The sequence below is a fragment of the Terrapene carolina genome, unplaced genomic scaffold (genome assembly GCF_002925995.2).
Source record: "Terrapene carolina triunguis isolate 2854851 unplaced genomic scaffold, T_m_triunguis-2.0 Scaffold33715, whole genome shotgun sequence".
In the NCBI taxonomy this organism is placed as follows: Eukaryota; Metazoa; Chordata; order Testudines; family Emydidae; genus Terrapene; species Terrapene triunguis.
Window position 1 is genome coordinate 4359421 of NW_020698066.1, and position 18842 is coordinate 4378262.

The following is an 18842-nucleotide window of genomic DNA, read 5'->3' on the forward strand; positions in this document are numbered from 1 at the left end:
AGAATTTACAGTCTAAGACCATACATAACAGGCTGATGAGACAAACAGGGCTGAGGAGATGAGATAATAAGAATAATAGGATGCATGCAGTTTTTAGTCAGGAGCACTAATCTCATCAGAATGCCATAGCTAACAGGCTGAAATTATGGAAGAGCGAAGCCCTTTCTCAACCAAGGATGGCATATCATGAATTTCTCTTCTAATGTAGGCCCAGGCTACTAGCTGGTAAACTATGATTATATCTGAAAGATAAAATACTTTAACCGTTTTTCAAGTCTGTGGAACAACCAGTCTCTGTCTTTAAAGCTTTAGCCAGTGGCAGTAAGTCTCTGGTTCTAGATTACTGGCTTCCAGTGGCAACCATGTAGGAAATGATGTAATTTTTCTGGCTACTTGACAATAAACAGCCTGTGGCTAGCTGACTTTTGAATCAGTGCTTGGTGCAGTTAGACTCAGAAACAGTTTTCCTCATATGTGCCTGACTATTAGAAGATCCAGTTAGCGAGACCTCTGTCTTCATAGTGATGCTTCATTGTAACTAGGAAGAAATGCATACCATGCCATCAGGTCTCTATTTTCTGGGTCACGTGTTGGAAGTGTGGATATTGACCGAGCATGCTTTAGGGTGCTGAAGTCAGCTGGAAAGCAAAAGCATGTTCCCAAATAATCAAAATTCAAGGGCTCAAGCAGTGATTGGAGTTTACTTTGGGTAATTTTTTTTTCAGATTCAGTGTGTTGATATTTTCTTATCTTATCGTTGGAGATCCTGGGCTTCTTGACTTTTTTGAATATAGTTCAATACTGAGAAGTGTTAAAATTGGTGTTGGACTGCTGGCCTTTCCCTTTCAGAGAGGGATGCATAATCTGGCAATTGAGTGCTAACAGATGTGATGCTGGCAGCCCGAGTACCAGCTGTGGCCAAGGGCTAGACATCAGCTGAGAACTGACAAACTCACAGCTGGAAGCCAGGCCAATTCACTTGTGTATAGATCAAAGTGATCATTAAATACATAAGAATGTATTTGCAGTGTAGTTGTAGTTGTCAGTCCCAGGATATTAGAGAGACAAAGTGGGTGAGCTCTGTGTGGCTCGAAATCTTGTCTCTCTCACCAACAGACGTTGGTCCAATAAAAGATATTGCTGCAGACTTTGATTTGCCATGTGCTCTGCCATAATTCTGCACTGGCCACCAGGGGTCCCAGGAACATAAGGTAAAAAATCCTATGTGATGAAACCTGCTTGTTGTTCTTGTGAGGAATGTAATCTCCCTAGTTTTGTGTGGGACTCACCTTTAATTAAAACCACCTGCTACACCTGATAAGTCCCCCTATACTTTGCAGTGCAGAAGCAGGGGCCTGCAGAAGCACTGGTTGCATTGAAGGGAGCTGTGTTCTTTATAAGCCCTTGTTACCTGACTGAGGCAAGTCTCTCAAGTTCTCCCCTAAAGGCAGCTAAAGCCTCATCTACTTACCGCTGCGATTTCTTCCCCCAGAATTGTAGCACTTGCATTGACTGCTATGTCTCCTGCTGTTGTTTGGTATACTGAAACACTCAGCTAGGGAGGTGGGAGTACTGGTACTAATACATTTATGGAAGTGCTCTTGCCTTGCATCTCTTTCACTCTCCATCCCTGTGAAGGGATAATGAAATGGATCTGAAGAGCTACGTCACAGTATTCACCCCATCAACCTGGTGATCTGCTCCCTGTTTTTGTGGGCCAGTCTGACTGCAGTTGTCACTGCTGATCTGTCTCGATGTCCTACATTCTTTTGCTGCTGGTTACTGAGAGTAGTCAAGAACTGCTTCTAGAGCAGCTGAGTGACCTGTTGCCATTGCTCAGATGTGCGTGCTGCCAGGGTTGTCCTGGTGGCCAGGTGGGAGCCAGGGTTGACCTGGTGGCTGGGTGGGGACTTTCCCAGGGGTTGACCTGGTGTCTGCTAGAGTCTTCGGGGTCCCACCTCAGCAACAATGACCTGGAAGGCATAAGAAAGTTCCTGTCTGGAGTAGAGGAAGCAAGTTTCATGACCAGAGGTCCAATATTTCTTCTGCTACTGAAGTAGCTGTCCTGCCCATCCCTTGTCTGCCTCGTGAGCTTCCCCTGGGAATACTGAATATTTTAGCAACTTGGAACGGAAATATTCCCAGCCATCCCAATGATTTTTAATCCCCCTTCCTCCTACCCTATGCAGTGCTGGTCAATCATAGCAACCCGCAGATTATGAATCTGCTAGTTATGTGTCAGTCTCTACCTACATGTCACTAGTTCAAGTCACATATAAAGCAAAATATGCTTCCTGCAAAGGAATTTGGGCCTGATTACATCAGTGATATAGTTTAAGGGTACTGTGATTAGTTTAGCAATTTTCTTTTGGCAAGAATTAATCTGCATGAAGCATACAGATTCCTATGAAACTCCTACTCAACATTCCAATCTGACAAGTTCATCTGCTTTCAAGACCAAAAATGCACATTTTCCTCTATCATAAGGGCTTATAGCCAAAATGCATCATCTTTGTGAGGGGGAGGAGGAACGAAGATTTTAGAGATAATCATAACCCAAAGCATTTAGAGGAATATAGCCATTTTTTTCTGTTTTGCATTTTATGCCTCAAGAGTACAATTTATTTAATGGTAACACAACCTGGCTTGTGCTTTACTGCCACAATAAATATTTACTTCTCTAGCACCAGAATTTCTATTATCTCTCAAACAACATACTCAGTTAATGGAGCCTTTATGCTTTCTACTACTGGGACTATTTTGTGTTGACTCCTGGATACTAAATAGGCTGTAAAGTTTGTATAGTTGGATTGACCAGGGGAAGGTATAGTGATATAAGCACAAAGATGTGAAGTAAATAGAAAATTGGCATCAGTCAGTTCTTTCCAAGGTGGATAACTGATAGCAGTATAATTTACTGTTTGTGAATTTTCCAGGTGACACCTTTTAAAAACTGAGGTCTTGGTTTCTATTCATGGTAATTTAAAGATCCACAGCTCATTTCAAGAGATTAGGGGTTTGCTGTAATGTCTCTGGCTAAACTTTCCCTCTGTCTGTCTGTCTGTCACCATTCACTTCGGTTGTGGCTTTTATCACAGTTTCAGGATTAACCGTGTCTTTGATTCCCCCCCCCCCCCAACCCCTTGTCTTCCTTGAGGGCACCCTCTTATGGCTTTAGGCTTCCTACCCATCACCTTTCTTGGGGTGGAAACCCATGTGTCTCTCCTTTCAGACTGCGGCTTGCTTGCAGTCCCTCTGCATCTCATTTGTGATTTTTCCAGCAGGTCTAACTGGGGTCCAGCACATGTGGTTGTTAATGCTTTCTCCTGGGCTACAACAGTGTACACTGGTTACCAATCAGCTTTCACAAAACAAACTGCATTTATTCTTAGAGCAAAAGCATTACAGAGAATACATATAAAAACAATAAAAGTTCCTATAAACATGCAAAAAGCTTACCAGAGGTTACCCATTAGTCTTATGGGATCCTGGTAGGTCAAAGTCTTTCCAACCCTTCTGCAAGGGTTGGGGCCCTTGGACAGAATGCCTTGTCCTTTTGCTGCAGAAAGAAAGCTCTGAGTCCATTTAAAAACAGCCTTTTTATGCTAAAAACCCTTTCTTTGTCTATTGGTCTCTGGAAAATCCAGTTTGAACCAGCATACACAAACCTTCATAGGGGGTGGTACCTCATCCATCTTTTTAGTTTCTGTCCTGTGGAGTAGAACAGAATCATACATACTATCCCTGGCCTGCAGTGATACATAAACTTAATACAATATGTTCCCCCAAAGATACTGCATGTGGTTGCAATATCTGTCACAGGTTTGTTTTAGTAGTGCTGTATAGTTTGTGAAGTACTGTGAGATCCTTCAGGATTTTGATACATGTAATGTGCCACAATACTTTGAGAGAAAGACATAATGTAATATAATTATTGAAGTATTATGGTACATTGCAAAGTAGGATTTACTAATATTCCATATAAGCTAAGGGGAGGATACTGGAAGGGAGTACACATAAGTTATATCTCAAAGCTGAATGCACAGTTGAGCCCTCGAAGGTGAGGGAGAAATAGGACCCAGATGTAGCAAAGCAGAAGAAATTTTGTTTTTAATGTTTTATGTTAAAGAAATGATATGTCTTTCTGATTTTGGCAAACTCAACGTGCCACCATCCGGACTGGTATTTTCTAATAGGGCAATATGGAACAATTTGTCCTGCTCTGAATTTCTCTGCCATCCTGAGATTTGTACAGTACAGTGCCTTCACCTCAGCAAGCAAGGGCTATTAAATTGATTCTTACTTTCAGAGCTTGAAAGTAACATCTCTTTCCATATTTAAGTTATTTTACATGTGATGTGACATGAAAGAATACTAAATAGCTTGATAGGTTTGTTTGGCCCTCTGTGGGTTCTGTGGTTTTAAGATTTTAGTGTTACAAGGAACTGCCATTCAATCAGTCATTTCATAGATATCAATGCACTTTTGTGATTTGTGGGAGACTGGTCTGAAAAATGTAGATTGCCCCCATGTTATATTGTAAAATAATACTGTATTTGGTCCAATGTTTCTGATTTGGACAAGAAAGTCAGGTGCCTAAAATCATGTCATTGAATACTTATGTGGTAAAAAAAATCTCTCTTTTCCCCCCCACCTCAGAATCTGCAACATCTATTTTAAGTGTTCTGTAGTTTGAAAACAGAGTGTTTTTGCTTGTGTAGAAGGCAAAGTTGGAAAGAGATATGGTAATATTTGTTTTGTAGCTCCAACAGCAGTTTTAGTTTTTTTATTTAGGTCATAGAAAAATTGCTTTTGAATAATCGCATTTCTCAACTCAGGTAGAAATTTTAAAATCTTCTTTAAAGTTAAAACCACTAAGAAAAATCCTTTAGCAGCCATTGCCACAAATACAGAAATAAAACAAAAATGTGAGAGTTGATAGTGTTAACATTTAACTTTGTCTTAGAATAAACTAAAATATATTTAATCTGCTGTTAAGTTACTGAAATCATCAGGGAGAATTGGGACACTTGGAACCCTCTGTTGGACTGAGCCTGATTTTAATAGGAGCTGACTCAGTATATTCCCAGTACTGGGCCCTAATTTATAGGTGAAGCTTTGCAAAAATTATTAAAATGCATTGATTAGTTTTGTGAGGGAGTGTGATGTCTTGAAAGTGGCCAGTTAGAGTATTAAGAAAATTATCGACTTGTAGGATTGTGTGCTAAATGATAAAGATAAAGGCATTTAGCATGCATGTCTGAAATCAACTATGTGCTGAATACCCCTGTTACACTTACTCTTCAATACATTTGGCTCATAATATTGTGATAATACTTTACACTTTTATATCATCTCTAATCTGAAAGTGCTTTAAAGTGTGCTGCTTCTCTGAAAAGTGATTGTAAAAATGGAACAGTCTTACTCTCGCTGATCTATCCCATGTGTGTTAAGAGTAAGATATTAACATATTTTTTTACTGTTTTTTATTCCTGTTGGATCTGCAGAGCCAACTAAGAGAGAATGTGTTTGATTCAATTCCTCGTGCAACAGGAACAGGGTTGTTTACTAAGTTACGCCAGTGCAAACCCAGGAAGGAAATGGAAATATAGAGGTGTCACTAAGGGCATAATTTGAGCATTGTGGGGGTTGCATAAGTGTAACTAAGGGCAGATATAGGCCTGCATAATTTTTATTACTGTTGATAATGAATGAGTGAGAAGAAAGAAGCCAACTTGACTCAGTTTGCTGGGCTGTCTGTTATAAAATGAAACCTATGTAACTCATCTAGTCCCATTTTTACAGAGACACATTTCCGAGTAGAACCATTTAATTCTCAAACATGTCTTTACTAAGGTAGGCAAGTGTTACTCTGTCTCAGCTTTAGTTTAAGTTTTTTTTAAATTAGAGATTATTTTAAATGAGGAAAGTTCATACTGCCCTAAGGTCCTATTTCCAAAATGCTGTAATAAATTGTCTCTGGCCTCTCTCTCTCGTTTATAGCATCCACCTCTAACATTTAATTTAAACAAACAAAATAAAATCTGAACTTTTTTGTGGAAAAAAAATTAATGTAAATGTAACCCACACACCTTCTGGGTGTGGAGTTCGGTCCCATCAAGTGGCACAGAGACCACTTAAAGAGAGAGATAAAATGAGTCTGCTCTACAGCCTTAGCTAACAGTTGGCTTTTAGCTCATGCTGTAGAGCAGGGGTTGGCAACCTTTCAGAAGTGGTGTGCCGAGTCTTCATTTATTCACTCTAATTTAAGGTTTCGCGTGCCAGTAATACATTTTAACGTTTTTAGAAGGTCTCTTTCTATAAGTCTATAATATATAACTAAATTATTGTTGTATGTAAAGTAAATAAGTTTTTTTAAATGTTTAAGAAGCTTCATTTAAAATTAAATTAAAATACAGAGCCCTCTGGCCCGGTGGCCAGGACCCGGACAGTGTGAGTGCCACTGAAAATCAGCTCACGTGCCGCAGGTTGCCTACCCCTGCTGTAGAGGCTCATGCACTAAGCTCCAAAGGTTCCCAGTTCGATCCTGCTGGGTCGGTGTTACATAAAGTTAAAAAACTGAAATCTTCCACTACTACTAGATAAGCATGTATCCTTAAGGTAAAAAATCTCAATCTGACCGCATGTTTTCAATACTACTTTTAAATCCATTATCTAGATACTATACTTCAGTGCATGTGCTCTGTAAGAATGATGGTATCAACAGATACATTGTACAGTAGGTTTTCTGACAACATTTTTGGATTCTGCTTTTGCCATAGCCTTTATAGTTATCATTATTTTAAAATTTGATGTAAAACTGATGAACTGCAAAGAGACACTATCTGTATTTTTTATAACAGGTACCAAGTGCTGGCATTTGCAACAGATGCTGATGAAAGACAGGAGACAGAGCAGCAAAAACTGAGTTCTGGAAAAAGGCTTGTTGTAAGACCTGTTTATTTTACATAAACTATACCCTGCAGTGCATAAATATTAAAAAGAGAGAAGACTAACTGACAGATTGAAACACTGTGTTGTCACTAAGGGCCAGATCTAACTTCCATTTAAGACAATGGAAAGACTTGAGTAAATTTTATTGCGATTTGGATTGGGACCTAAATATTCATTAAGCTCTCTGTTTTAAGAAAGGAGAAATTAATATAACAGAAAGGGTTAATTCCATGTTAATTTCTATCAAGATGGAATGTGTTGAAATATGTGTACATTTAAAAATTTAAGCAAAATTTCATTTAAAGTCTTTTTATGATTAGTTTGTTAGATTTCTAAAATGCACCCTGTTAAAGTTGGGGCCTCATGTATGTTGTTAAACAGAACACTATATAGGAAAAAGACATTTCCCCAAATAGCCAGCTCGCCCATCCTCCTGACCCCCATCCTCCTTGCCCATCCCCCTCACCCTTGCAGTGAAAAACCTGGGAAATTAACGTCTTTTACATCGTGCCTTAAGGCTGACATACTCAGGCCATTTTGGACTAGTGGGGAAAAGGAATTCCCGCCTCGGTGGTACTGCACTGACAACTGCTTGATCATTTAGGATACACCAGAAAATGCTAGGCTTCAGAGTAGCAGCCGTGTTAGTCTATATCCGCAAAAAGAACAGCAGTACTTGTGGCACCTTAGAGACTAACAAATGTATTTGAGCATAAGCTTTCGTGGGATACAGCCCTCTTCTTCGGATGCATAGAATGGAACATATATTGAGGAGATATATATACACATACAGAGAGCATGAAAAGGTGGGAGTTGTCTTACCAACTCTGAGAGGCCAATTAAGTAAAAGAAAAAAACTTTTGAAATGATAATCAAGATAGCTCAGTACAGACAGTTTGATAAGAAGTGTGAGAATACTTACACGGGGAGATAGATTCAATGTTGGTAGTGGCTCAGCCATTCCCAGTCTCTATTCAAGCCTAAGTTGATTGTATCTAGTTTGCATATCAATTCAAGCTCAGCAGTTTCTCGTTGGAGTCTGTTTTTGAAGCTTTTCTGTTGCAAAATTGCCACCCGCAGCTCTGTCATTGAGTGACCAGACAGGTTAAAGTGTTCTCCGACTGGTTTTTGAATGTTATGATTCCTGATGTCAGATTTGTGTCCATTAATTCTTTTGTAGAGACTGTCCGGTTTGGCCAATGTACATGGCAGAGGGGCATTGCTGGCACATGATGGCATATATCACATTGGTAGATGTGCAGGTGAACGAGCCCCTGATGGCATGGCTGATGTGATTAGGTCCTATGATGATGTCACTTGAATAGATATGTTGACAGAGTCGGCATTGGGCTTTGTTTCAAGGATAGGTTCCTGGGTCAGTGTTTTTGTTCAGTGGTGTGTGGTTGCTGGTGAGTATTTACTTCAGGTTGGAGGGTTGTCTGTAAACGAGGACAGGTCTGTCTCCCAAGATCTGTGAGACTGAGGGATCATCTTTCAGGATAGGTTGTAGATCTTTGATGATGCGCTGGAGAGGTTTTAGTTGGGGGCTGAAGGTGACAGCTAGTGGTGTTCTGTTATTTTCTTTGTTGGGCCTGTCTTATAGGAGGTGACTTCTGGGTACTCATCTGGCTCTGTCAATCTGTTTTTTCACTTCAGCAGGTGGGTATTGTAGTTTTAAGAATGCTTGATAGAGATCTTGTAGGTGCTTGTCTCTGTCTGAGGGATTGGAGCAAATGTGGTTGTATCTTAGAGCTTGGCCACTCAGTAACAGACTTAAAGGTGGCAATTTTGCAACAGAAAAGCTTCAAAAACAGACTCCAACGAGAAACTGCTGAGCTTGAATTGATATGCAAACTAGATACAATCAACTTAGGCTTGAACAGAGACTGGGAATGGCTGAGCCATTACAAACATTGAATCTATCTCCCCAGGTAAGTATTCTCACACTTCTTATCAAACTGTCTGTACTGGGCTATCTTGATTATCACTTCAAAATTTTTTTTTCTCTTACTTAATTGGCCTCTCAGAGTTGGTAAGACAACTCCCACCTTTTCATGCTCTCTGTATGTGTGTATATATATCTCCTCAATATATGTTCCATTCTATGCATCCGAAGAAGTGGGCTGTAGCCCATGAAAGCTTATGCTCAAATACATTTGTTAGTCTCTAAGGTGCCACAAGTACTCCTTTTTGCAGAAAATGCTAGCTTAAATAGTCCAGCTGACCTCATCTTCCATTATGGCATATGGGGAGGAGAGATGATCTCTGGAAGAGTCAGAACTCAAACATTTTTGTACTATATAAATCAAAGTCAACACCTTGATTTACACATGGAAGCAAGTAGAGAACCAGCTCTTGGATAACAAGTCTCTATGTTTCCTTTGACTAACACTGCTAAGTAGGTGAGGACTGTATTTTGTAATATGTTTGGCATCAAAGAACAGTCTTCAAATGTAACCCCACTTAGAGTATGTTGCAATACACTTTACCATAAACAATACCAGCTGATAATGTGTACAAGTATCCATACGGGGGAAAAATGCATAACTAATGCAATTGCTTCTGCCTGTGAAAAGAAAATGAAAGAATATTATGTCCAGATTGCTGAAGATGACATCCAAGAATGCAGAGAAAAGTACAAGAAGATCTTTTTTGTCCGAGGCAATAAAAATAGGACAGAAAAAATAAGAACTTCCCATGTTCACTCATCCCAAATTTCTGATGGATGGGTGTCCAGAACTCTATCTAAATTATGTTGAGAAAAGAATAATTTCTAACACGGTTCCAGACCTTGTCTACTCTCAGGGGTAGCCTCAATTCAGCAGCTGGTGGCCAGCAATAGGTGTAGCTGCACTGGGCAAGGACATGAGGGATTTGCACCCTTAAATTAAGAACAAACAGTGCTAAGCTTCAACTAGCTCTATCAGTGCAAATCCCTGCATGTTCTTGTGTAGGCATTGGAGCACAGCTATATTGATTGTTGAAACAGGGCTATTCTTGAGGGAGACAAAAGCCGTGAACTACATTGTGAGGGTTCAAAAATTCTTCCGTAACTATCATCAACCTTTGTGTTTGACTGAAGGAGGAGGATTGGTGCCCCACCTTCCTCATGGCACTTGATAGAGCTTTCAGAAAGATTATGAATTCACCTTTGATCCCACTACCAGAAGTATATGGAAAGCTCTGTTGAACAGAGGGTAATACAAACATAACACACATTTTACCAATGAGGGACTGTAAATTAAACTAGACACTAAACTTATAAAAGTAACTGAAGGACATATGGGGGGAATTTCTGATCATTCTTGGTTGGAGTCTTAATGGAATCTGAATCCATCAAATTAACAAAGTACTGGAATTTCACAGGGCAAAAAAAAAAAATCAAACATTTTATGGAATCTTTCTGTTACCTAGGCAATATGATGGGTATCAGCTGATCCCAGAACAGAAAGAATTTGCCAAAAAGTGGCTGATGTAACACAACCCTGATTTCTTTTATTCATTTTTAGCATTTTAAAATGGAAGGTGCAGGTTGTTACCTCAACTCTACCAGTATGTTTGTGAAGGAGGTTATGCCTCGTTTTTTTAATCACAGTGGTGGAAAGTTGTGATTCAAAACCACAAAATACAGGACAGTTGAACTGAGAATTTTATCAGTTTTAGAAGCCTAGCTCTCCTGTTAAACCAGCTTGGCATCAGTCAAGTGTTTGTTTAGCAATACCTAAGGGCAGACACAAAGGAGGTGGTAAACTTTAACTGGTTAGTAGAATGGGGGACTTTGTGGTTTATTTCCAGATTTCAAAGCGTTTTTTCATTTTGGACAATGTATGCATTTTTATTTTTTGAACAATAAATATTACAGAGTGAATTGCATAGCATGTGTTTATGGTTTATTTCATAAAATGTTTGTGGGCTGGTTTCTTTCCGCTCTCTCCAACAGTGTTTTATTTTTTGGAATCAGGAAAATCACAACATTCCCAAAAATAATATGCATCTAAAAAATAGAACATTTTACCTCTTTCCCGCTTACTGCCCCCCAAACTGATTTTGTCTTTTCACTTACATTGCTGAAAATTTATTTGATTTGATGTAGACTGAACCTTCTTCTTAAGCCTTTTATTATACACATAGCTGTTAACTGATCTTTGGTTATGTTTTCTCTTTTGAAGATGGATTGGGTTTTAAACATTGGAGAGCAAGCACTGGATATATGTGTTGTGTCCTTTAATCAGACCTCCTCTGTTTTTGTGCTTGGTGAGAGAAATTTCTTTTGCCTTAAGGATAATGGGCAAATTCGATTCATGAAAAAACTTGATTGCAGTCCAAGTTGCTTCCTTCCTTATTGTTCAGGTTTGTAAAAGAAAAATTCAACTTAGAATCTTTGACCTAGTTACACTTAAAACTAAGAATTTTTTTTATTAAGAAAATACAATCTTTAGAGTATATTGTGTATTAATATAGTAAAAGCTTATGTAGAATTCAAATTGTACCTGACATTTTGTAACTGAAGTGGATAATTTTTCAGAGAACAGAAAGAATCAAGTATCCTAAAATTTGGGTTCTATTTGCTACTTTTTCTTGTAAGTCACTTATAGTAAATAAAAAGAGCAAAATCTTGCCTGGATTCAAATATAAGGCACATAAGGTAGGAGTAGAAGAGAGGTAAAGTTCACCGAGATTAAGGTATTCAAGCATGTTGCGTGGTGCCTCAGAGCAGCTGAGATCAATTAATTTTTCAGGGCTTTAAATGCAGCAAGAATGTAAGAAAGTTAGGGGTCTTGTAAGGATAAATGCTTGTGAGGTACTCTGATTCTGTGGTTGAATGGTATAAAGCTTGGCTGACTAATTGATAAAGACCAGAATTAAGAATCTATAGTTCCATTTTGGTACCAGAATAGCAAAGAATAAGTTTTAAAATCTTATATTAAATTAGTTAATTTAAACTTTACAAACTTATAATCATCTTTATTTTACTTTCTGTAATTTCTTGTGTAAACATGTGATAGACAGTCCTTTGATTAAAATTACTTAATCGATGTGTGTGATGTGCCATGTCTATCCCAGTGCATTCATAGCGATGATGACAAATCCATGATATTTTACTTTTGGGGCATTCTGGGACTTCTGGTACTAACACTTACGAGTGAGAGTTCTGGAAGTACCAGTAATGTGTCCGGCACTTCTTTTTATATTTCACACACTGATATAATTGTAATCAGTGTCCATGATTAATCACATATATTTTTGGTTATTGTCTATGTAATTTTATTATTCTTTTTGACTGCTTAATAGTCTATAAATAAAAAGGAAAACAAATCTGTTCACAAATATGCAATAGTTGTTCCCCCCTCCCCCCCTCAAAAAAAAAGGAAAATAGTGTGAACCTGAAAGGAAAACACTTGCTCATGAAAACATCTGTTGTCTTAAAACTGTTTTTATGTTTTTAACAGTGTCTGAAGGAACAATAAATACTCTGGTTGGAAACCATAATAACATGTTGCATGTTTATCAGGATGTGACATTGAAGTGGGCCACTCAGCTTCCCCATATTCCTGTAGCAGTAAAAGTGGGCAATTTACAGTAAGTAACTTTGTAAAAGTTTCGTTTTTTTAGATTTGTTTCCAGCAAAAAAAATAAATAAAAAATCTCTACAGATGCTAATAAGTATTCCTATAGTATTTAACAACAAAAAGGTAGTTTATAAAAGGAAAAAATATAGTTTTGGGTCTGTTGTATGGTATGTTCCCTGGATCAATTTATGCTGTTACTCTGATACATTTGGAATAATTTTGTTCAAGTATTAGTATTGCTTTGGATTTACATTGGTGTAAGTGAGGACAAAACTTGGCCTCTGTTTCTGACAAAATAATTTCTTTTGTGAAAGAATGATAGATGGTTCAAAGATTTCAAGAGAGCACTTCAGTCTAATACGATCTTCTCTGAGATAAGAAAGTAGGAGTCTCTATGGGAATTTATTCATCATTATCAGTCTAATTGCAGCTGAATTCCAGAGGCTCTTGTTGAAATGGATTATTGTACTATAAAGCTAGTTTTTAAGTTAGTTTAGTAATCTGTTTAAATTATTCAATTTTGCATTCACAGCAAGGAAAGAAACTGTGACACTATTGCACGTATTTGTTTCCTATCACTGACACACAGCAAGCAGAGTGGAAGAAAATGGGACACAATTATTAAGTAGCCTTATTTCTTGACTTGTAGGTTGCATGTTTTTCACAAGTGCAGAGGCTCACAATCAAGGGAAAATGCAAAGTCTGAGTAACTAGTTTTCTCATTAAGATTAAGATATATTAAGACTGGGAATCTCTGAAGAGGGCTACAAAAGCTTTTTGTTCTCTTCCAGTGGTTACCTAATGCTTTTTGAATAAATGAAAATTACAAAATTAACGTAACGTGGGACAACATGAGTACAAATTGTGATCTCTTTCATCGGGTGAGTGTTAAGTGTAAAAAGATCACTAAGTATCCTGCTGGGACACTCAGTGTAAAATAAAAAAGTAAGTTAATGGTACAGCATATGCCAGAGTAGCTTGTGTCTAAAACTTTTGAAGTCTGGGATAAAAATCTCAATCTGGTAAGAAATACATGAAGCTGTTAAGCATTTATTTTTATGACAGGAAATCAGAGTAACATTTTAAAAATAGAATACAGTATAGACAGTTATGTGTGTGCATATAAACTTTATCCAAATGTTGGTTTAATTGTGGCAGGAAGAAATTAGTGCAATTTTTTAAAACTTTTTTTTGCTAATTTTTTGGTCTGTTTCATGGATTTTGAAACCTCAAGATTTTGCTTTTAGTGAATTTTTGAGGAACCAATAATTTCCCCCAGATTGTCTTGCCAAGTACATGTTCACATCAATATTTTGTAATTTCACATATTCAGAATTTCCATGCCTGTCATCTTTCTCAGTATTGTTTTATGGAGAGAAGAGGAAGATATACAGCAACAGTCACATGCACCCATTTATAATATATATTATTATGTATGCATAGCTATGAGAACCTGCACATATGGACATGAGTTCAGGCAGGGATGGGAGAAGTTGGAAGCATATGCACTTTGGTTCCACCTCCAGAGGCAGCATAGGATCTGTACCAGGATCTCTATTATGTGGTTGGCCAGGTAAAGAACAAAACTGAAGCATTGAGGTTTAAGGATGCAAATGGCTTGCCAGTTCTTTTCCTTGAGTGGAAGCAGGAAGTGGTCCAAATGAGAGTTGACTTTCGTGGATTTGGAACTCTTCTCAGAATGACTAGACACTGGAGGACTCTGAGCAAGCCCTAGAGATTATTAGTAATTCTGACTATTCAACAGGAGCTACAGATTGATTGAGCGTCCTTTGAGGTGGAAGCAGTTGGCCAGGATATCACATCTGCTGCTCCCATTACTGCCCTTACACCATGAGCTTCTCTTCTTCCTTTCCCTTACTATCCATGAGATGCAGCAAGCTCCCAAGAGGGGTATTCAGTCTGTCTCACTCTTGAGAGCGGAAATCTGGGGGTAAGAATCTGGACAGTAATTTACTCTTGTGAATTTTTATAGGTATTTTATCCATGAGTGAAAGCACTGTACTTGCCCTTCATATAGGAGAGATTCTGTTGAAGCAAATGTAAAAGTAAATCCACAGAACTAAGTATTAAGAATTAAGTATTAAGCATTTTTAAATTTTCAGTGCTCCTTTTTAGAAGGGGTGACAGGTAAGAACAAGTCAGTGAAAGTAACCAGAGTTCAAGCTTCTACTTTCACTTATCTTGCAGGTAAATTTCATTTTATTTGGTAATGGAATTGTGTGTTCACTGAAGAATAAATAGAAAGCATTTATTACCTTAAGAGAAAAGATATCTATAGAACTTCTTAAAATATTAAATTCCCAGATGCAAATTTTTAAAGATGGAGTTAAGGTAATAAATATGTATCAATCATTTTAGGTGGGAAAAAACTGTTTTTTGAAAAAAGTTCAAATGTTTAAAACTCATGAAATAAAAGTAGAGCATATACTTTAAAAACAAACAAACCAGGACCGCTTAAGAAGGTGAAACCAGACTTAATTCTGTATTGAACTTCAAGTCTGGCTATATTTCTATCCTGACAAATGGTGCTGTAAAAATGACATTGTGAGGTTCCATGTTTCTCTCATTGACACTGTATCAAATTTGCTTAGTAAATTTTCAAATAAAAAAATCTTTCCCCCTAATTGCCAACCCAGCAAACTCACCCTGGCATCTGAAAGTCATTTGTTTAGTCAATTATTTTCTGTCTTCTTCGAGTATGCTCTCATTTTAACTTACTAGTGAGCCTTAGCTGTGCTTTATATCCTCACACACCTTCCACTCAACTCCAAAAGACAACCATAGTCCTCCTGTACATCTTCTTTATTAATGGGATGAGCCATAACCCATATGACAGTGTGCCATACTTAATGTATGAACATCTGCAGCAGCTACCCACCACATATGTATCATCTACTCAGAGGCTAGTGTGTTAATGTTTTAGGTCATGACTCTGTTTAAGGAATAGTAAAAAATTAAGCATCTGTTTGAAGTTAGAAGTAATATAGGAAAAACTTTGGTGAAGAATTTTTTTACAGACTCAAATGTAGAAATGCAGTGACTGCTGTATCACTTCAGAATTGCTGGCTGAAGAAATTAATCTAAAGTAGCAATATGCAATTTTATAACTTCTTGTAAGACAACAGAAAGCAATTTAGTAGTTTTCAGATCTGAAATTTCTTTCTAATACTATTTATATGTGAAAGGTTATTTTTTCTCTCTCTCATTTTATGTCTTTGTCACAAGACATTGGGTAGTGTTGGCTGTGGCTATAGCATCTCCTTTTACCTCCTCTTGCTATTAACTTTGAGAAAAGTTAAAATAGTTCAAACAACTGTAATTCTCCCATCTATCCCTTAATAGAATTTACAGAAGGACTGAATATTTTTATGACCAGCATTATAATTAAACATGATAAAATAAGGCTTGCCATATTTTCTGCTTCAGTGTACCAATTGATCACTGCAGGTGCTGGGTAGGAATTTCCCCCTCCCTGTACATATTGCAAAGTCAGCTAGGTGCATTGCAAGGAGAGTTGTAAGGCGACTATTGGAGACAAGTACCCAATTTACTGGAATGATAGTCTGCTGCAGTAGGCCAAATCATATGGTCTTCCTCCTACCAGCTGCTTTCCTTTTGTGATCCCAGTAGCTTTCCCCAAGATCAACATCATAACACTATGGTATCTATAACACTTATGGTACAACTATGAAAGAGGCAGGAAGTCTTGTCCTCAGCTCTTCAGTCATCCAACCTTTTTTTGTTTGCAGTCTCCTTTTGGGGTGGATATGTGCTCCCCTTGCACCATGCCCTTGCTGTTGCTACCTCTCCTCTTTTATTTTTGACCATTTTCTTTTTCTCACATGTATCATTCTGCCTGGTTTGATTTTATTTTTTTCATTTTTGTTTTCTGTATGTGTATGTTTGGTGCACACACTCGCTCTGCTACTTGTTTCTGGTTTTCTAGCCCTGTTGTCCTAGATCGGGGGCATCCATCAATGATAACCATAGCCAAGCAGAGTACCTATGGAATGGAGAAGAGAAGCTTGATATCTGTCTCATCCTGGCACTGTGTGCACATGATGTGCTTATGGGGTTGATTGCCTTATGACCATGAGAGCAGGGAGAATGACTGGCTGCTTTCAAGAATTTTCTTTCCACTTTATCTGCAGGTTCAAAAGCCTATTTGTAGAGGAGAGTTACTCTAACCGACTGCTCCTGTCCTTTGCTTCCGACTAAATTCCCAGACTAGTCTGGTGCTTGCCCTCTGAGGTTGGGTGATGCTAAAAAGCAACACAACTTGTGTACCTTCATCCAAGGGACTGGTACTGATACTCTCTTCCACTGAACTTAAACCTACATGTATGTTCATTTTCTTACACATGGAAGGGAAACATAATATTGAGAAGAAACTACTATAGCATGTGATAACCTTACTACTTGCTCTAAATTATTCCTATAAGTCAATAATTAGTAACTAGGCAATTACTTTATTATATGTCAGTGGCTAAATAATAAAAAACGTTGCTTTCTAGCAAAATTATTTAACTAAACTTTGTAACTTTTTAGACTCAAATAATTTTTATTCCTAGTGCTACATAACAAAATTGTCTAGTAAATCCTGTAATAATTTATTCCTGTATTGTTTACTTAGAACAAGTAAAATGCGTGTGCTTCTTTCTAGGCTGTTCAGTAGCCACACAGAATGAGGCCTTATCTCATGCATATGATTATAACTTGGGCCTTGACACTGCAGACACTTAAACATGTACATAACTTTATGGAACTACTTGTGAGTAAAATTATGCATGTGCTTAAGGCACCAATTCAGCAGTCTATCCCTGTTCACCAAAGCACGTGCTTAAATTCTTAGCTGAATTGAGGTGCATGCATCTGCAGGATTGAGGCCTAAGTTTGAAACTGAATTTTAGCATAGCAATTTGACTCGCACGTTTTTATGGAAAGTTTTAATCAAAATACTGTAGTTCAAAAGTATGAAGTTTAACCATCAGTTAAAAAATCAAATATGCTGGGTTTTATGGAGTTTAGGCTTCCAATAATTTTTTAAAAAGAAAATTAAAATGTGTGATTAATTTGAGTTAGAAAAAATAAACCTGGTCCAAATTCAAAGTTGAAGTTATGACTTGTTCTCTACTGCAAAAATGTAGTGGACTGTGTGGTTAGGTGAATGCATTGTATGCAGCTGTGTGTCTGCAAACACCACAAAGGCAACAGGAACTGAAGTTAATGAGAAAAATATGAAGAAAGATTATAGTTGAATGAAAGTATAAAAGATGTAAAAATGCAATCAAATAATGGGTAGTAGTGGGTGGAGTTAAAAATAAAAGCACCACTTATTCAGTTTCTACAGCTATCCAGATGCTAGAAAATACTTTGTTCTTCACTCCAGCCCATCTGTTATTCCTTATTATAACTGACATCACCACAACTACCACAACTGCTAAAGCATCACCATATAAAAATGGCAAAACTTAACACTTACTGCACAATTTGATGGAAAGAAAACTGCAGGAATCAAAGTCTGTAGTTTGCTGAAAGATTTTCCATTTTTTTGCATGGTGGTGCTGTAACAGAAGTGATGCCAGTTACGACACACAGTATGACCTGAACGGCTGTATTTTTTAATTTGAGTATGCCATAATAATACGTTGTTTGATCTGAGAAGTTAAACACAAGGATTTTTAGAAGCTCTCTCTACATTTACACCTAATTCCACTTTAAGGAAATGTTTGGTAGGAAAGAAGAAAGTGATTAAATTAATCAATTACTACCATACTGGCGAGAGATGTACAAAATATTGCCATTTTCAAAGGCTTCTTTGAAAAGATTGTTTTATGTTGTTTATAGTGCTACAAAATATGTGGTGTGATTGTATTTCTTTACCTAAGTTGGGCTCTGAGCCTGCAGAAAATTACGTATGTGCCTAACTTTACACACTGAGAATTCTCTCATGTCTGAGGGCTTTCTGGAGAGCTAGAACTTGAAGAATTGTATGGGACTACTTGCAGTGTGTAAAGAATAGCATCCATTGTTGCCAACTCTCCTGATTAAATTGCATTCCTCATGATATTTGATGTTTTTTCTTAAAGCCCTAGCTCCTAGAGTCTTGTGATTGAGTGAGAATTTCAGCTTTTATTTAAAAAAAAAATAAAATAAAAAAGCAAGTTTCTAGCCTGATCTTTGCAGGGGAAAGTTTGAAGAAGAAAAATAAAAAGAATCCTAAATTTAATAAGTGGGCTTGCTTCTGGCAGTCTTTTGAAATCGCCACTCAAAAGCTGTCATGTAACCGAAAAAGTG

The 18842-nt window shown here is 37.6% G+C and overlaps 1 protein-coding gene across 1 annotated transcript in view; it reads left to right on the forward strand.

Annotated features, from left to right (window-relative positions):
• LOC113409489 (protein PTHB1-like) overlaps window positions 1–18842 on the forward strand; it is a 476973-nt gene that overhangs the window by 44276 nt on the left and 413855 nt on the right. Inside the window, exons 7-9 of the mRNA XM_026663464.2 lie at window positions 6864–6948; window positions 11124–11304; window positions 12405–12534. Of these exons, the coding sequence (XP_026519249.1) occupies window positions 6864–6948; window positions 11124–11304; window positions 12405–12534 (396 nt within the window). The remainder of the gene's footprint in view (window positions 1–6863; window positions 6949–11123; window positions 11305–12404; window positions 12535–18842) is intronic.